This window comes from Macaca fascicularis, chromosome 17 (genome assembly GCF_037993035.2).
Source record: "Macaca fascicularis isolate 582-1 chromosome 17, T2T-MFA8v1.1".
NCBI classification, from domain to species: domain Eukaryota; kingdom Metazoa; phylum Chordata; class Mammalia; order Primates; family Cercopithecidae; genus Macaca; species Macaca fascicularis.
This window is the reverse complement of record NC_088391.1, coordinates 15728977-15749691: the sequence shown is the minus strand read 5'-3', so window position 1 is coordinate 15749691 and position 20715 is coordinate 15728977. Positions and strand designations below refer to the sequence as shown.

Here is a 20715-nt window from a genome sequence, read left to right as displayed (position 1 = left end):
GCATTTAGATTTATGGTACATTTGAGTTAATTGTTAAGTGAAAGAAGTCATAATACAATACATTACATCCATTAGCATCCTACATTTTTCTATTTAAAGCTACACTTTTGGTATACATACATATACATGAAAAAATTTAGAATATATATGTACCAAACATATTTTGATTTTTTTCACTTAAAAGATTACCAACAGCAGAAATGTAGTACGTTTTCTCTTTGTTTAAAAGATACCTTTAAAAATCCACTTCTACAAATTAAATTAAAGTTTGAAAGACTCCTTAGGATATTAAAAACTTGCCAATGACTCTTTGACTTTACTTATAAAGTTATTCAGTCTACAGGTGTATTTTATAAAAGGACAAGCACTATTGTATGAGCCCCTAATTTAAAAAAATCCCAGGTGTTTCAGGTGAGGTCTGATTTATGCTTAGAAGACTTAACATAACTATTGTGACTTCTTAAATATTTGTATTCTATAGAATCAGTGAGAGTTCTCAGAAAATATAATTATATAAAATATAATTAACAGAGTAGTGTACAGTACTTTAATATAAGTATGCATTAATAAATATAAAAAGTAAATTATTTGTCTCTCAGAAATTTTTGGAACTAAGAGTGTGGCTCAGTAAAGTTCTATTTGAAAGCATTTTAGGGCTTGGCATGGTGGCTCATGACTGTAATCTCAACACTTCGAGAGGCCAAGGCAGGTGGATTGCTTGAGCCCAATAGTTCCAGACCAGCCTGAGCAATATAGTAAGACCTCATCTCTACTAAAAATAAAACAAAGTTAGCCAGGTTTGGTGGCAAGTGTCTGTAGTCCCAGCTACATGGGGGCTGAGGTGGGAGGATCACTTGAGCAAGGGAGGCTGAGGCTGCAGTGGGCCGTGATCATGCCACTGCACTCGTGGCATGGGTGACAGAGTGAGACCCTGTTTCAAAACAAACAAACAAACAAACAAACAAGATGTATTTTAGCAAAGGTGACTATTTTTGAGGTTAATTTTAGGATCCTTAAGTAAAATTTTCATTATTTTGGGGGAATTACTCCATGTCTTGGGGCAGTGATAGAATATATAAGTAAGTATACATTCTTAAGTTACTTTTCTAAAATCCTTGTATCAAGAATAACATATAATTTTACATAATTTTATTTTTCACTTGGAGATGCCATATTTAATACATGGACTTAAAGAACTTTACAGATTTGAATACTTTGCTAAGTTCAGATTCACTTCTCTGCTTAAAATCCTTCAGTGATTTTCCTTTTCTTTAGGACAAGTCCATATTCCTTAATAAGGCCCTCAGGATGTGGGGTGCTGGCCCCTGCCCACCCTTGCAGCTGCCTCTCTCCACTCTCTCTGCCTGTGCCCCAGCCACTCTGCCCAGCTCTTCTTCCTTGAACAAGCTGCTTCCCACTCAAAGTCTTCACTCAGCTGTTTCTTCTGCTTGGAATAACGCCCTTTCCCCTTGTGCCTGACAAACTTCAAGTCTTTGCTTAAATGTTACTTCCTTAGGGAAGAAACGCTCTCCTTGAAGTTATTTGTGTTCTTTTCCTTCATGGTACTTAAATAATTATTTGTGTAAAAATGGGTTTAATCCAATCTCCCTACAAGCTACCAATGCCTGGGCACAGGATATTTGTAGCTCTATCTCATGATTGTATTATTTCTACCTAGCATGGTGCCTGGCACATTGGAGACACTCAAAAATTACTTATTAGATGAATGGATGAATGAATGAAAATTTATGTGGTCTATGAATACTCATGACCTCAAAATGGCATTGAAGTCAAGGATATAATCCTTGTTATAAAAATCTGAATTTTTCCTATCACTGGATCTCTAGATAATTATTTTCTGGAGAGAACATGTTGACCTCTAATTACTTGAGTACATTGAGAGAGTCATTGGCCATCCGCCATCAACCTGGAGAGAGACTGTGGGCAGTAAGGTGATAGAGCCTGCTGTGACCATGTTCTGTTGAAAGTTTTTATCAACAACTGAGATGATGATGTTGGTGCAGTGTTAATCAGACTGATAGGATGCTGGAGGGATCATTCAAGTATAATATGCCCTTATTAGGATCTGAAAGGATCTCACTCAACAGATTTGAATGGGGGATCAAATAACAATATACAACGTTAATAAAGGAAAATTCCAAGTGGGCACTGGACTTAGGTCCCCCAAATCTAATTGAACAAATGCAGAATGAGGGGTCTTAAGAGCAAAACATATGAAAAGCATGGAGATTTTTATTGACTGGATGAGTCAATAGCATGGCATGCCTGTCAGAGATATTGATTAGATGTTAGGCTCCTATAATGGAAGCACCGTGTCAACAGTCAATGAAGTCATGGAGCTTCCCTAGTCAGGCCACCCCTGCTGTGCCATGCCCAGTTCTGGGAGGCACATGTGGAGGGAGATACTGACAGTTGCACTGCTGTGAGCATTTCCAAAGATGTCAAATGAGAAGCAGTTGAAGGGCTGAGGATTCCTAGTTAATGAGGAGTCAAATTTGGGAGAAAGTAAGGAGACTGTCAAGCAAAAGCCAGGGCCATTTGATGTGTTCTCCACGGGTCTAAAGGGTAGACCCAGGGTGCACAGGAAAATTCCTGGGAAGTGGATCTTAGTTGAATTTGAGGAGCTGTCCAGCAGGGGAGTGGGCTGTGCAGAGTTCCCCTTCACTAAAGCAAATTACATTTAGGCAGGAAACGAAGAGAAGAGCTTTCGGAAGCTCTCTGCTAGTTTACAGAGGTTCTATCAGAATAGTAGGGGCCTTTCTTCCTCTGTGCAGTTCCAGAATCTCATGTAGTTTGGACCTCAGCATGTTTGGAGTTCCAAACCAAGGGTAAACAGCCAGTTAAAACAATTTATTTTAAAGATCTCATTTACTATGCCTAGAATTCCATGGTCTATCCTAACACTCAGAGGGATAATCTTATTCCTCTTCGCTTTTGCCACAGAGCCAACAGAATGGAGGCTGGAAGACAACTTGTTGTGGAGGGAATTCATGCACTGGGTAAAAATTGATAGGCTTCTGCCAAGGTCTCACATCACCGAGTTTCTGTAATTCTAGTAGAAGCCAGAAGTATGTTCTCTGTAATTAGAGGGAATTAGATAAACTATCAGGAAATGCCATAGTCTTCAGAAGAAAAGAAATACAAAGGAAAATCAGACTGATGATTATGTTCTGTGAAGCTGCTTCTCACAATTGTGGCAGCCACTACATATACACAGTCCCCCAGCCCAGGAGCACTATATGCCCATAGCCACAGAGGAGAGATTATGAATGAGCCAGAGCAAATTCTTCCTCCTAGAGGGAAAAACAGGAAGTGTATCTCTTCCTGCTCATATTCTCATTCGACAGTTCTACTTGAATCTACGTGATTAAGCATATTGTTTATGAACAAGGCAATGAAAAGAACCTGAAAAGAGATACATGGTGAATTAAAAAGTATTATTCCGAAGAATAATGGTTCTCTGTCTCTTTCCTGGTTTGCACTAAAACCTTACATTCAGGAAGACAAGCACATTTAGATAAGATTGTCCATCCACTATGTTGCCAGAGGTTAAAGTGCAAATGTCCTCATGAGAAGTTTAGTCCAAAGACACATTTGAGGGGATCCGTCACTAAAAGAAGCAGTGTTCACGATAGCAAGGAGTTAACTCTCTGTTATGAAGTAATAAGCTCTTTGATTAAAAGACTGCATTTTCCAAAAAAGATTACACTTTGCGCTAGAATTTGGTATTGCTTTATAAGCATATGGCCTTAGCAATTGAAAAACTGACTTGAATTTTAAAACATAGGGATTTTAAATCTTGAAGTTGGGCTTGACATTTTTAAGCTACATGACTGTGCACAAATGATGTAACCTCTCCGTGTCTAAATTCCGTCATCTGTAAGATGAGGATAATAATGCCAATGCCTACTTTGCATGGTTCTTATGAGAATGAAATAAGAAAATGTATAAAAGCCCCCAGCATGGCAAAAAGCAAGCACTGAGTTAATGGGAGCCACTGACAGAGCTGGGGCCTAGTCATTTTCAACCTGTAGGATACAGAGCTGTGTCTGCTTGGGGAGGCAGTTGGGGTACAGCTTAAATAGCATTTGCTTTTGGGAGCTAGAGTGAGATCTCCATTACTTTCAGATGATCCTGGGGAAAAGGATGTATTAATTCCATTCACTTCTTTGATCAATACCTTAGTGATGTAAAGGAAGTAGCATTCGTTTTTGAAAATTACTTGAATTAGGAGTTTTCTAGTTAAATTTCATTTCAATAAGGAATTCTTGTTGAATATAAATTAGATTTGCCAAAGGCTTAAGCTACCCGGGAATGAATTTTAGTACCAGCCTGCTGTCCTGGACTAAATGATATGACCATGATGTAGGGCCAATGTGAACTATTTAATGTGCTCATCTACTTAATTATCAGTTACCCCCTGATTTCCTTAAAGAGCTAATGATGCTCAACTATTTCTAGTGAGAGCACTTTGCTACTGAGAGACTCAAACACAAAGGTGTTTCCCTAAACACATTATATGCGTGTGCTAGGAAGAGGTAAGACGCTGGTGAGTTACTTAAAGCTCTTAAGAAATGACCCTAGTAGAATATCCATAGGGGTTAAGAGATGAAATTTATTTCCTGGCTTAGCATTTTGGAAGAAATCACTTGGCATTTGTCATTGGCAAGATAAAAAGAAGCTCTGATTTCTGTTCTCCAGAAGATGTACTTGGCTTCTTCCTTTCTCTTAATTTACCCCCATGGCTCTCATTTTGCATCAGAATGTGAAAGAATAGGCTTACTACTTTGCATTTAGTTAATTTGTTGAGTTCACTGTACTCTCATCTCTACGCTATTAAATAGTTCAAAAATAAATATTGCATCACTTGTGGAATGTGTAGCATGGATCTCATTTGAGCTGTGTTTTAAAACAAATGGTAATTATTTAGCATTTACATCATACTTGGAAAGTATTTCAGAATAGTACTTTTTAATAATAAGTAGTCAAATACATAACTGGGATCAATGGACAGGAGAAAAATAAAATTTTAATTTTCCATTGAAAGGTGTAAGCTCAGGAAGAGAGAAAAATACTTATGTGTATTTGTATACTTATGTGTATTTGGGACAAACACAGGTCGTGGGCGACAGGACTGAAAGTCAGATTAACTGGATCAACATTCAGGCTGCGTACTGAGCCAGTCTAAGATTTCACCGAAATCTGGGAGCTGCTCCCACTCCCTGGACTTTTGTGCAAAGACTGGAGGAAGCTGTGAACAGCCTGGGCTAGGAGAACATTCCCGCTCTGGGAGGAGAGGCTCGCATGAGCTCATGGGGCTTTCCACCGCACACCCAGCCTTGGCAGCCACAAAGTGTCCAGTAGTGAAACCTGGCCCTTAAGTTCTCAAGGGCCTGTTGGAACATATTTGACTCTAAGCAGAGGACACTATTCCAAGGGTGACTCATGTCTTGGGGTCAAGTGGAGATGATGGATGTGGGATCCATGAGCAGATCGAGCTCTTCCCCACGTGGGGGGCACCAGAGTGCATAGCTTGGGAGGGTTGGTCATCCGAAGAGGCGCTGCGTGGATGCATCCCGGGCAAGAAGGATGAGAGGGTGATCCACTGGCTTCCATACCCTGGGAAAGGTGTCAGACCGTGAGGTCACATCAAAAGGTATGGGTGTGGGTACCTCCTTCCCTCCCCCGACGGTGGGGGCCTCATCTCTGGGCCATATCACCTCTCTGCCTTGCATACTTCCTGGCTCAGACTCAGCCCTGTCCACGTTCTCTTCCACCATCTGATCTGCCCCCACCTCCCAACGACCACTTCTGGGGACTAGGGAGGTTTAGGGGTGTAGTCAGGCCAGATGTACCGAGGTCGCTGCGGTGGGAATAGGGCGCTGGGAGGGAGGAGGACCAGCCGTGGTGGGTGCGCCCTGCCAAGAAGGGCGGGGGCTACGGGGCGCGCACGCGGAGGAGGAGGAGGAGGAGGGAGAAGGGAGGGCGTGTGAGCGAGAGAGACAAGAAAAGGGAGCGCGCCTGCCGCCGCCGCCGCCCTCCTCTGGAGAGAGAGGCTGGAGTGAGGCTGTGCGAAGCGCTGCATTTCAATGAGGACCGGCCGAGGCACATCCCTGCACTAGGGGCCGCAACCCAGACGCCGCGCTCCAGCAGCTGCTGCCGCCCAGCCCGGCCCCGCCGCCGCCCCCCAGCCCTGCAGCCCCGCAGCCCCAGCCGCGCCTAGCCCGGCGAGGACAGCACCAGGAGGCGGCCCCCAGCACGGCCACAAAGACCCCCGGCGGCGTCTCTCCGCGGACCGGTGCGTGGTTTGCCTTCCCTGGGGACGGGAGCTGAGGAGAGGGCGGCCGGAGGACTCCGCAACGCCCGCTCCGCCCGCAGCCGCGGGGCGCCGAGGGCAGGGCGGGCGCTCAGCTTGGCCCCGCCGCCCCGCCCGCAGTTCCTCGAAAGGCGGCCGCCTTGCCCTGGCCAGCCTGGCCCGACCCGGGGGGGTTGCGTGCGGCCGGCCCCGGGGCTGCTGGCACCTGCCTCTTTTGTTTGGTGCCACGGGTCTTTAAACCTGGAGTCGGGCGAGCGGGCCCTCCCAGGTTTTTCGCGTTGTTAGTGGAGATGGAGAGCCGGGGCGGAGGAGCTGGGAGAGGTGCTTATCATTGTCAGAACTGGCTGCGGAGCGGGAACCAAGGAAGGAGTGGCCGGGCCCGGCCTCTTATTGTGTGTGTGCTTTTCCGTGTGCCCGGGCCAGAGATGTGTGCTTGTGGATGGGGTCGATTCGTGCGTGGTGGTGGCTGCAGCGTGGGTGTTGCAAGTACGTTTGCAGGGTCTCAAGTTCCTTCAGGGACAGCGAGGCTGCCTCATGTTCAAATTAGTACCTGCAGTGCTAAAAGCATGCAGAGAGGAAATGGCATTTTTCCTCCTAGTGGGAGCGCACGCACAGCCCCGCAATGCCCCACAAAAGAGGCTGCTTTTGAGAACCAGGTTTGCGCGGAATTGCTGCTGGATTTGGCAAGGAGATGCTTGGTCGGTGAGAGAGCAGATGAAAGGTTTCATTCAAACCGGCTCCCTCTCTGCTGCACCTGTGAGTGTGTCCAGGCACGGTGCACACACGTTCAGCGACCACACTGCAGGGTGTTTCGTGAATACATTTTATGACTGTTCCTAAATATATTGCCTTTCAGTGGGAAAGGAAAGTAGGACAGCGTTTTAAGTATGAAATGTCACATGGATGCGGGTCAAAAGGGATTTTTAAGAGAGGTCATATAGAGGAAAATTATAAAAGATATGCACACACCCTGTGATGTCTACATCCATGGTAGTGCACAGGCCTGGAAGGTATGTGTGTGCCTTTTATTCCATGCCAGTCCACCTGAATCCTAATCCTACGGTTAAAATATGCCTTGGGACTTCCAGGTCCAGCATGTATTTAGATGTGGTAGCATTTATGCCATTTTTTTTTTTCTTGGTATGTATGTGTGTAAATTTCTGAAACAAGAACCATGTGCTCATCTAGAGAAGGATGAACATAGATTCCTCAAAATGGTGAGAAATCCCACTGAGAACACTCAGGGATATTGGTTTCTTGAAATGGCAGGATTTATAGGAAAAGCTCTGATGAAAGCCAGTCGCCCTTCTTCCTTCCAGTGTCTGTGGTCGCTGTGGCTGAGGCACTGTGGTGACCATCCTGGTGCCACTGCACATGTGCACTCAGGCCCTTGGCCACCTATGGTCTCTGAACATCGAGCTGTGTGTTCTCGCAGGCTTCCTGTGCAGGAAGGGTGAACCTGTGGAAGGCCAGCGGACCTTCAGAAGCTCATGCATGGTTCAAATGTATGACTAAGCCAAGGTGAGGGAAAGAACACCTATTTTGTTGCCACGAATAATTACCAGCACACTAAGGTGTGGAGTGTGCTTCATTTAGAGGTAGCTGTAGCCTTGAAAATGATTTCACTCTGAATATGGTTTCTTTTGTCGACACCATTGCCCACTTTTGGACAGATTCAGGGAAGGGAAGTAAAAGGTGTAGCCCTGTCCTGGATGAACCTGTGATCCAGTTTGAGGAAATATGCAAATAAAATGAAACAAAGTAAACCATTTTTCTATTTTAAATTGTTCTTTTCTTCTCTTTTCATCTGGTGTGGGAATTCTTGGTCCTAAAAGCCCGTTCCCCCAGGGAATTCAAACTATTGCCAAATTATTTGGCCTTTGCCAATTGTCAGTCACTGAGAATTCGAAGTGCACTCTTTCTGGTAACAGAACTGTGCCATCCTTCCCTATGACCCTGCTTGTTTTCTTTTAGTTTATATCAATTTGGAAGGAAATCCCCAAACTCCTGGTGTTGGGAGAATGATCACAGCCTTTAAGAATAAAATACAAACTTCAAAAGCGAGTTTGGCCTTTATAATTTACAAAATGTTGAAGAGCTGAGTGAGTTGGTGTGAGTACTGGGAGTGCCTTCCACTCCACCCCCAAGACACACCCCCTCTTAGAAGACAAGAGAGCTGACTTTAAAAACATATAAATTAAAAAGTAAGAGCAGTTACCAGTATCATGGGCAAAAATTGGTTCTGTTTCACAACTAATGCCTACAGGATTGGATATCAAGTGATCATTGTTTTATAGTTATCTAACTTCAAAATCAATGAAACCAGTTCAGAGCTGCCTATATATGGTATAACTTTTTTTGAAAAATGTATAATCTGACTCCTATGAGTTATTAAGATGCATGAAATAGTTTTCATATTTGGAGGGAAAAAAGTACACTGAACTCATTAACACTCCAGGTTTAAATCACACTTCATTTCTCCCTCCCCAGACCTTCAGTGGGGTCAGCAATGGATCCATAAGCAGCTAGATAGAATCACAAACATCAGAGGCTTGCTGACCACTGCTTCCTCTGTGTGCAGATGAGGTCCGGTTCAGTTATGTGGCCTGTCCAAGGTCACTGAGCTAGTTAGGAGTGAGCACTTACAAAATCTTGCTTCTCATGCTGAAGAGCAACCAGTTTCAAAGGAGCAAGGGATGGAAAGCACCAACTTTGGAGTTATAGTAAATCTGGGTTCAAATCTCAACCCCTCAGTTATAATTTTGGGACCCTGGATTAATTCCATAGTTACCTAAGTACTGATAGTATTACCTACCTTGTTGGATTAATATGAGGTTTAGAAGAAAATATTTAGCATATTATACAACTGATTGATGAGTAATAGTGTCACGTACATCCTAGGCCTTCAATAAGTATTGCTTTCTTCCACTTCATTTCTGGAGTACCAAATCTCTAGCCATGCTTTCGGGTGTGAAATTTTAGCCACTCTGAATGGATCAGAGGTCAGTTTACTGAGGGTCAAAGAAAGATTGTGGAGACAGTGGTACTTTGGTGAATTTTGGATGACCTTCAGAAAGGTGATGTCCATCTATATGGTGGGACTTGGGAAGTGCTTGTAAGGTTCTTGCTCCAGATTCTCCATTTTCTTGATATTCTATTTCAACATGCCTGAAATTTTGTCATTAAAATTTCTTTCCTTTGAATGCGTTGGTCTTTCCACTTTCTACATTGTCTCGTTAAAACACAGATTCCCCTGCAAGACTCCACAAACCTTTATCAACCAACCCCTTAGCAAGGATGAACTGGTCCCCCCAGGCGGCTTGCTGTGGGGACCAGGGGTTGCAGACGTACCTTTCAAAATCTCATGAGATGGAGATCAGGAAGAAAGCAGAGCTTCTCTTGCCAGAAAGAAAATATTCTATTCCTATTAGCTTTTTATGTGTCAGGGCCAGGAAGAGAAAAACAGATTTTATTAATTAAAAAATTAGTATTTATCGAATGTCAGACACTATGCTAAGAATTTCATGTGCACGAACTTATTTAATAGTTGATACTGACTACGAGGCAGGTACTGTTCTCATTCCCATTTTGTGGTTGAGGAAATCAAGGCTTAAAGATTCTGAGCAAGTAGATTTTTTAAGCTTACACAGCTAGCATGGGGTCAAGTGTAAATCGACATCTTTAAGCCTCAATTTCTTCAATCACAAAGATAGAGAGCCTTAATGAAAGGAAGAACCAAGAAATGTACTTCCAAGCAACATTTTTTTCCCTTTCTTGTTGTTTCTCTTCCTTCTCCTCCTCCTCTTCCTTTTTCTTCTTTTTTTAAACTCAACTTTTCTGAAGTACTAAATGTAAGTAAATGAAGTATAGTGAATTTGCTTTTAAAAATATTGAATGTGTGAATATGTTGGAAAATCTTCTTTAAGTTGGTCCAACCTACAGATTGATTTAATTTGCTCTCCATCTGGCCATGGGGTGCACAAACACTATGTAAAACTTTGACAATCTGACTGTTATGCTGCCTGCCCTCTCTTTCTGTCCCAGCCCACCATAGCTACTTATCTTTCACTGATAATGATAGGAGAGCTTATTTTCTTCCTGCTACCAGGATTAGCACTCTGCCCTGCAAGGAGCAGTGGGCTTTGGAGTCAGGGAAACCTGGAACAGAGGTGCTGGTACAAGCATTTCTCAATTGTATTCCTTGGAGCAATTTAGGAGAAATTTTTCTGTGCCTCAGTTTCTTCATTTGTAAGGAAGGAAAATACTTTGGAAAGTTGTTGTGTCTACTGGGAATGATATCTGTTTGAAGCCTGATGCACCGCGGGCAACCTAGGAGCTGCTTCTAACAAATTTGTGGTTGATTAATAAGCTGTTTCTACTGGGCTCAGCCCCTTCTGTTGAGAGCGTGCAGAGGAGCCTGTGTTTATATGAATTCACATCCCTTTCTCTTTCTGTCCCACTTGATAACTCATATTAAATGTGTCATCCGTTAGAGCAATGTTTCCACCCAGCTGTTCTGAAGCAGACGCTTTGAAATCATGATCTCAAAATAACATCATCCCAAAACTTTGGGAGGCCAAAGGAGTTGGGGGGCGGGGGAGGATCACTTGTGGCCAGGGATTCAAGACCAGCCAGGACAATATAAAAAGACCCTCATCACTACTACTAAAAACAGACAAACAAAGGAAATTAACCAGGTGTGGTGCAGGCACCTGTAACCTGTAGTAGTCCCGGTTACTCTGGGAAACTGATGCAGGAGGATCACTATAGCCCAGGAGTGTGAGGCTTCAGTGAGTACTTCAGTGAGTACCACCTCACTGTAGCCTGGGTGACAGAGCGGGACCCTGTCCCCAATTTTAAAAAAAGTATGTGTGTGTATATATATAATAGATATATGTTGTAACATATATATATATATATAAAACTTACATCAATATATGTGTCTGCTTTTGTTTCTGGGGCTCGTAGATACTACTTGAAGTCCATCATGTCCTTCGGCAGAGACATGGAGCTGGAGCACTTCGACGAGCGGGATAAGGCGCAGAGATACAGCCGAGGGTCGCGGGTGAACGGCCTGCCGAGCCCGACTCACAGCGCCCACTGCAGCTTCTACCGCACCCGCACGCTGCAGACGCTCAGCTCCGAGAAGAAGGCCAAGAAAGTTCGTTTCTATCGAAACGGAGATCGATACTTCAAAGGGATTGTGTATGCCATCTCCCCAGACCGGTTCCGATCTTTCGAGGCCCTGCTGGCTGATTTGACCCGAACTCTGTCGGATAACGTGAATTTGCCCCAGGGAGTGAGAACAATCTACACCATTGATGGGCTCAAGAAGATTTCCAGCCTGGACCAACTGGTGGAAGGTGAGCGCTGTGAGATAACCCCCACGTGGCCCTACAGGTTCCAGGCTCAGATTTCCAGTGTTGTAGCCGATTCGCATTTGCCCTCTGACAGTTGGCATTCAGCCTTATGGCTGCGATCCTTATAGTTTCTCACATATGAATGTGCTATTGTGTAGTGTAAAAAGGAAAAAAAAAAATGGTATTGTCAGGTAGCTTATAATAATTGGCCAAGGGAAAAAGTGCCTAATTCTACAGCATTCTGTATTTTCTTTCTCATACCCATGCTACATTAATTTTAAAAGTCCATTTATCTCTTCAATCTTATAGTTTATATTCGTTTCTAAATGCAAATTAAACTTTTGCTATCACGATATCCGAAAGTACTTGAACTGAAAATGACAAATGGATCATGAAATTTTAGAGTTGAAAAGAACCTTAGATAGCTATCAAACCCATTAATTTTATCTTTGGAGTCTGAGGACCAGAAAATTCAAATGACATATGAGTGCTTACGTGGTAAGATAGTGATGACCCTGGACCAAAACTTAGGTTTTCTGACAACTCATTCCACTGCGATGCTTCCTTTTGAGTTTAAAGGATTATTGTCTTTCTCTGATATTTGAGGATAGGCAAGGACTAATCTGTTCAGTTTAATTTTTAAAGTCCAGTCTAGGTTAATCGTAATTATCTGTTTCAGACATTTAATGTGGAAATAGGACTGTCTGCGTCCATAGATGCAGCCTGGTATCTTATGCAAGCAGAGAAAGTCATCGACTCTGGGCTATACTTGCCCCAGGACTGACCCGATTTGAACAGGGCATAAAGCCTGTCATTGTCTTAGAAATCATCGCCAATTAAAATGAGTTGGAGAAAAATGACTGGGATTAAATGTATACCAAGGTGCAAAAAAGGCTAGCAGATCCTCTTTGGAGAGTTGGTTTTTCTGAGATTGAGATCTCAAGACCCTGATGATGAATAAGTAGATGGTACAAAAGAACCTGGGAAAGGGAGGTTGGATGGAGTGTTGGAAGAGCTTGATTTCGCCTTGAGTTCATTTTTACTCCAGAATTATTTGCTCAGGCCATGTAACTCAACTGGGTCCAGGAGGGATGCCATATAATCCCTCCCTCTGTTGTGCAGGTAGCAGGAAGCACCGGTTTTGCAGCCCCGTTGGAGATGGGGGCTGTTCTCCCCTGACCGCACACTGACAGAGCCCTCTTGTCCTGCTTTGTAACCAGTGTTTGTATGTGATTCAAGGCTGGGGGCTTCTCTCTTTTTGCTTTCCTTCATGCCTTGGCAGGAATGCCAGCCTAATCACAGTGTGACTGGCCTTGAGAGCGTGCAGAGGAGCCTGTGTTTATTTTGTGGGAATTCACATCCCTTTTCGGTGACTTGACATGCTGCCAACATGCCTGTGGACTTGGCCTTTTTCCTTCTATTCAGAGGGTGGAACTTCCAGTAAATTAAAGGAGAAGAATGAACATGAAATTTTACTGTTTCGGCTTTAATTTCTGTGCCCTGTCCTTTGCATGACCTTGGGAAATCAAAGGTTAAATGAAACATTTGGTGATATAGTCCAGGGGATCTGGACAAAAGTCATCTGCAAAGTCAGGTGCATGACAGTCAACAAGCCATCCCTCTGAGGGCCGGTAGTACCGTAGGGAAAAATATGGCAGGATCTCAAAGCACATCCTAAGACAGCCATGGTTCCAGAGTCACTTGTGTAGCATCTATGGGGATTGGGGTACTTCAATCAGTTTCCCACCCAGAAATGATCTTTACTTAGAAGTGGCCAGAGATATTCCAATGACTTCCATCCACCAAGGAGAGGGTCTGGAAGGTGGTAGATGACAGTACTACCTTCACATCTAGGGACCATCAAAATTATGGCATGCTTGTCACCATCTTCTTTGTCTTTTACTGCAAAATAATGCTTGCTCTGAGGGACTGATGTCTTGACTGAAGGTAATAATGATAGCTCTCAGTCACTGAGCATGTGCCAGGCACTGGCCAAATCCTTGCATATATGAATACATTTAATTCTCACAATGATCCTAGGAGGTAGGAACTGTTATCCTTATACTAAGGTGAGAAACGCAAAGTACAGTGTGGTTAAATGATCCGCTCAAACTCACAAAGAAAAAAATGGTAGAGTTAGGTTTTGAACCCAGGAAGGTTAGTGCCAAAGCTTGAGCTCAGAACTACCTATAAGATGTTGCGTGCTATGAATTCAGCTCCTATAAAAAGCACTGTTGTGTTTGCTTTAATACAGTGGATTTTTTTGTGATATAATGGAATGGTGGATATTTCAGTGTAAAGTTAACTACAAACCCTAAGTTGTTCGCATGGCTGTTAGTGACATTGAGGTGTTATTGTATTAGTTTCTTCTTGAAAACAAATGTTTTTAATCTTGACATAATTCCAGGAAAGAAAGATGCTGCTCCTGGAAACACTTTAATATTTCCATTTGCCCCAAAATACTTTTTCCCCTCAATCAATATGAAGTAACTGCCAACTGAATATTCTGATGTTTAAAAATGACTTTTTTGAAAAAAAAGTTCTCTGATTGAATGAATGGTAACTTTGGTACAGTGTGCGAGTTCACCATGTTGGCTGCATTTATTTTTTGAATTTTCATTTAAACAGATTTTTTTCTAATTCATAACACTGACAATTAGCATGCAGCTGCAGTTAGTGTTTAAATAGCTGGAAATTCATTTAGATTCGCCTCTTTGTCAATTACATTTTTTGCTTAGTCTGTTAAAATGCAAACCGTTGCTTCATATTCATCATTAGGCTCATATCTCTCACTTTACATACTAATTTTATGTAAACGTCAATGCATGTTATTAGCTTTTCATTTCCCCTTCCAATATGACGATGTTTGAGTTTTAAATTAAATTCTTTTAGTGGGTGCCGTGACAAGTGTATTGGACTTATAATTATTTACTTGCTCTTTCTCACTTGCTCTCTGACTAAAATTTCTGAATTACAATGATATTTGTGAATTTCTTTATAACAGTCTCGTGGTCACTGTCACTGTTTTGTTTTTTTTCTATGGATTATTATGCCTAAGGGTGGTTTAAGCATATTGGTAGAGCTAGCTGTATGTATTTAGCTGAGCCAAAATGATATAGTCAGTGTGAATGTGTGTGTCTATGATTGTTTGTGTGTCACTTATGCACACATATTCACATGCATACACCTAAGAGCATTCCAAAGGTGATACTCTTGTTTGCTTTCAAAATGGCCTTAATATGTTATTTTAAAAAATCATGGTGCTTAATAAGGAAAGTTGAATTGAAGGCCTATTTCTGCAAGTGATTCATCTTGAGACTTGGCCTCATTTCCCCCAATTTTGCACCATCTGTATTCTACTGTAGGTATGTAAATGTTGTGAAGATAAAAGAAGGTGTGACATTTAAAGCCTTTGAACTCTTAGGAGAAAGATGTAATGTAAACCTGGAGCATTGATGGATTGACTGATTTGTTCTTCTTTTAACATCTTATGAAAGTGTACATGTGAGAGGGCCAGAACATTGTATTTAAACATTAAAATAAAAACTCAGTAGATATGTAACCTTCTCGATACAAATAAGTGAATTTGTTCATCAGATCTGCCCTATTAGAGATGAGTGCCTCCTCTTCTTTGGTTCTAATGCATGCCTTGGCTTTTCACTAATCCTATATGGACATTGCCTGACTATGGCGCTGTAGTTTCCATAAGGGCTTTTTCCAAGTTTCTATCATAATTCCCCTCTCAGGATTAAACCCATGCTTCACCCTGCAGTTAGGGAATCTCTTTCCTACCATAGCCTCTGGATTACCCATCTTTTCCTATTCCCTAATAGAGCATACTCTACTTTATTTCCCTATTTCACTGGCTTTCTCTATGCCTCTCCTTGCTATATTGAATTTCTTAAAATTAATTTTTGAATAGCTATAAAACCTGCTCTTCCTAAAATTCCTCAGAGGGGACCACTTTACTAGTTTCTTTTTCTTTTTCTTTTCTTTTTTCTTTTTTTTTTTTTTTTTTTTGAGACGGAGTCTCGCTCTATCGCCCAGGCTGGAGTTCAGTGGCTGGATCTCAGCTCACTGCAAGCTCCGCCTCCCAGGTTTATGCCATTCTCCTGCCTCAGCCTCCTGAGTAGCTGGGACTACATAGTTTCTTTTTCTTTTCTTTTTTCTTTCTTTCTTTTTCTTTGTTTAAAAAAACAAACAAAACAAACAAAAAACAAAAAAACAGGGTTTTGCCATGTTGCCCAGGCTGGTCTGAAACTCCTGGGCTCAAGCCATCCACCCTCTTCAGCCTCCCAAAATGCTGGGATTTCAGGCATGAGACACTGCGCCCAGCCTACTAGTTTCTTGAGTATCCTCTCAGAGATACCAGTGCATGTGAAGGACACATATACAGCAATGCCCCCTTGTCCTGGAAGGAAATACATTCTAAGACCCCCCCAGTGGTTGCCTGAAACTGCAAATAGTATTGAACCCTGTATAAACTATGCTTTTTTCCTATGAATACATACCTATGATGAAGATATGTATATGATGCAAGGTATATGATAAAGTTTAATTTATAAATTAGGCATGGCAAGAGATTAACAACAAAAACAAATAATAAACTGGAACAATTATAACAGTATACGGCAATAAAAGTTATGTGAATGTAGTGTCTCTCTCAAAACATCCTTTTGTACTGTGCTTGCCCTTCTTGTGATAAAGATGGAGGAAGCAAAATGGCGTGAGAGTTCATCACACCACTCATAACTGCATGCCGTTTACAATTCATGAATTGTTTGTTTCTGGGTTTTTTCATGTAATATTTTTGGACCTCGGTTGACTGCAGGTAACTGAAACCATGGATAAGCTGGGGCAGTACTATAATTTGCCCAGAAGGTAACTTTCTATGCCCACACTTCTGCAGCTTGCTTTGTGTACTTAACAATATACCCTGAAGACCTTTCCATATTGGCACATCCAAAACCACTGTGTTCTTTTATTGACTTTATAGTACTCCTTTATACAAAGGTACCATCATTTATTTAACTAGTCTTTTATCAATGTGCTTTTAGGTTGTGTCCAATTCTTTGTTATTATAGACAGTTTTGTGATGAGTATCCTTGGATAGATGTTTTCCACTCATGTAGGAGAATATCTTTAGGATAAATTCCTAGAAGTAATATTGTTGGGTAGAGAGGTACAAACGTTAACATTTTAAGCACTATTTGCAAAATTCCCCTTCATAAAAGTGGTTTCAGTTTACACACCAACCAGTTATGTATGAGAGTGACTGTTTCTCTACCCTCAACAAGATGTTTTGAAATCAGATGTTTTCCCATTAACTAACCCATTAACAAAAGAAAACTATATGTCTTCTCATAGTTTTAATTTTCATCTTTTCATATGTTTAAAAGGCATTTGTATTTCATTTTCTCTGCATTGTCTCTCCATCATTGATGATCATTTTCCTGTCAGGTTAGGGTCTTTTTTATTAACTTTTAGAATGTTTTTTCTTTTAAATATATTAACTCTTTATAATAGTGATTGAGAGGGCAGTCATATGTCATTTAATAATGTGGATATGTTCTGAGAAATGTGTTGTTAGGCAATTTTGCCATTGTGGGAACATCATAGAGTGTACTTACACAAACCTGGATGGTGTAGCCTACTCCACACCTAGGCTGTATGGTATAGCCTGTTGTTCCCAGACTATAAACCTGTACAGCCTGTTACTGTACTAAATACTATAGACAATTATAACACAATGGTATTTGTGTATCTAAACATATCTAGACATAGAAAAGGTACAATAAAAATATGGTGTTATAATCTTATGGGACCATTGTCATAGATGTAGTCTGTCATTGAACGAAATGTTGTGGCATATGACTCTATTTTTTCCAGATTTCTCTTTAGTGACTTCATTTATTGTGTTTTTTGCCATATAGATGTACAAAACAATTATATAATCAAATGTAGCATTATTATTTATGTGTAGCTTGATTTTTATGCCTCTTGGGTCCTTTGTATAATGAGATCATAAAGCCATTTTTCCTCATTTTCTTGTGGTATTTTTATGTTTTCACTTTAAAAATATTTTAATGGAAGTCATATTGTTATAATATGTGAGATAGGGATTCAGTTCAACATTTTTTCCAGGCTATTTGCTTCATTTCTTTAACATTATATTTTCAGATTAATTTGGACTTATAGAAGTATCACCGAGATAGGAAGTTCCTGTTTACCCTTCACCCGTCTTCCCATAATGGAACAGCACACACAATCATGGTACAATGAACAAAACTAAGAAGTTAACTTTGGTACAATACAGTAGCTGAACTACAGGCTTCATTTGGTTTTCATTCATTTCCCCACTGATGTCCCTTTTTTATTCCAGAATCACACATTGCATTTAGTTGTGGTGTCTGCTTCATCTCCTTGAAGCTATGACGTTTCTTCTGTCTTTTCTTATCTTTAATGACCTTGACAGTTTTGAAAAATACCAGTCAGTTATCTTGTAGAATGTCCCACAGTTTGGGTTTGTCTGATGATTAGATTGATGTTATGCACAGAAGTCATGTTTTGTCCTCAGTACATCATTTCAGGGGGTACATGATGTTGATATGTCTTGTTGGTTACCTGTGATCATTTGGTGAAGGCAGTGTCTGTCAGGTATATTCACTCTAAAGTTATGATTTTCCCCTTTGTAACTAATATTTTGGGAAAAAACTTTGATGCTCTGTAAATATCTTGTTTCTCCTTAAGCTTTTGCCCATGAATTTTGACATTTATTGGTGGATCTTTCCTATAGCAGTTATTACTATTTTGTTCTAATGGTGATTTTCTTTTCCCTCTTTACTTGCCAAATTTCTAAACATTACTGTCCTCCATTTTCCTGTCTTTGGATCATCTATGGTGATCTCATCAACTGACATTATTTTAACCACTCTTTTAAGGCCTATTACTCCCAAATCAGATCTTTCTTCTGCCCTCCAACTACCTTGATATATGTAAGTGATTCTCTTCCTTAGTTCTTTCAAGCTCAACATGTGTAATTGTGGACTCATTCTTTTCCATTTTCCAAAATTCATTCTTTCTCTCATATTTCAGCTCTTATTAAATAGTGTTACCACCTGCTAGGGTCCTGATGTTTGGGACCCCCTCAAAATTCACATATGAAGGTATTAAGGGGTAGGGCTTTTGGTAGGTGATTATTAGTTCATGAGGCTGGAGCTTTTATGGATGGGATTCATTGCTTTATGAAAGAGGCCTCCAAAAATTGCCTTGACCCTTCAACCCTGTGAAGATACAACGAAAAGATACCATCTGTGAGGAAGTGGGGCCCTCACCAAACACTAAATCTGACTGTGTCTTGATCTTGGACTTCCCAGCCTCCAGAACAGTGAGAAATAAATGTGTGTTGTTTATAAGCCTCCAGTTGATGGTCTTTTGTTATAGCAGCCAAAGGACTAGGACACCACATAACTTAACATCAACCTTAACATCTCTCTCTCTTAATCCCTCAAATCCAGGCTATCATCAAATTTTGTTGATTCTGCTTAAGACATTTCTCCAACTTGCTCTCTCTTCTCCATCACCTATTTCTGCTTGCTGGAAATCTCCAACTGATTGGCTTCTAGGAACTTCAAATTTAATATGTGCACAGTCAACTTAATTTCCTTCTTTACTGCCTATTCCAAACCTGTTCCTCTTCTAATTATACCTATTATGGTGTATGGGAAGTAGGCCCAAAGAGAATTTTCAGTGTCCTCACTTCAGTGTCTTTGTTGCCTCATATTCCCTCAGAACCCATATCCAGTCAATTGCCAATTCTGGCTGGTTGTATCTGCTAAATACGCCTCGTAGCATCCACTCCTCTGTCCCTAGTATAGATATGTAACATTCAGTTCACCTCCTGTCGTAGTCAGCTGTAATGACTTTCTAGGTGATATCTCCCCGTGTTCACTTCAGCCCGTCATTCACACTGCAGCCAGTGTAACCTGTCTATCATCCAGGGCTGATCACGTGTAAAACTCTGACCTTGTTGCCTGATGTGGCTTTATCTAACTCGTCTGTCTATGGAACCATTTTTATTTCATTTTTTTTTTGAGAAAATATATTAATATATATCACAGCATATCCCTTTCTGTACTGTGCGACAGAGCATATTATTATTTTATTTTTCTCTGGAATGCTCTCCTCTCTCTTTTTTGTCAATGGTAATCTTACCCTTACTTCCAAGGCCAGTGTGAATTCTATTTCCCTTTCATTGATAGCCCAGCGGGAAGTAGGAAGTGACTTCTTTCTCCTCTGAGTTAGGATGGCCTACACTACTTACTTACCATTACCACTTACTGCCTTGTGGTGGAATCTTTTCATAGACACATCTTGCTTTCTAACCTATTTGAAGACAGGCTCCTGACTTAGGTTTCTTTCCCTCCCCAGAGTGGCTGAGTTAGGTCTTGCACCTATGACTTAGGATTTAGGAGGTTGTGTTTAATTTTTAGGTTTCACTGTTAATGCTATACGTATTTGTCACAGTTTTGTTATTTGTTGTTCTGTTGTTAGGCACAATTTTTAGCAATGAGATTATGGGTATAAACATTTTCGTGGCTCCAAGTAGTTTTCCATGTTGCTTTTTAAAAATGATTGTTACCAATTTAGTGTCTGTAATGGTGTTTCCTATTTATACTTTATTTTGTGTTTATCGTTTGTCATAGATTTTAGCACCTTGTATTATTTTGTTGCTGCAACCTCGATACCACTTATTTTCATTATTCTTTTGTTGCAATTACAATAGGTACAAGAGTACATCTTAAAACTGCTTTAACCTGCCTTAACCTTGCATTTCTTGGCTTACTATTTGAGCACCTTCCATGTGTTTTCCGTATATTCTTTGTTTTGTTTTTCTCCTTTGCCGTCTATTTTTGCACCTTGTATTTTTGTAAATTATAATAAGCCATGTTTATTATAATAAGAAATAAGAAAAAGAGTGTCTACTTTTCAATTTCAAAAAGTTTAGATCTCTCATAT

General features: G+C 41.0%; 1 protein-coding gene across 6 annotated transcripts in view; it reads left to right on the top strand.

Moving 5' to 3' along the window:
- The first annotated feature begins 5549 nt into the window (after positions 1 to 5549).
- DCLK1 (doublecortin like kinase 1) overlaps positions 5550 to 20715 on the top strand; it is a 350985-nt gene continuing 335819 nt past the window's right edge. For 3 of the 6 annotated variants that reach the window (XM_065533147.2, XM_074021841.1, XM_074021842.1), the window contains exons 1-2: positions 5550 to 5677; positions 11306 to 11700. In XM_065533147.2, the coding sequence (XP_065389219.1) occupies positions 11325 to 11700 (376 nt within the window). In that variant the 5' untranslated portion in view covers positions 5550 to 5677; positions 11306 to 11324. Of the gene's footprint in view, positions 5678 to 6056; positions 6320 to 11305; positions 11701 to 20715 lie in introns of those variants that run through there. The other 3 variants (XM_015439144.4, XM_065533148.2, XM_065533149.2) reach the window with 1 other exon arrangement.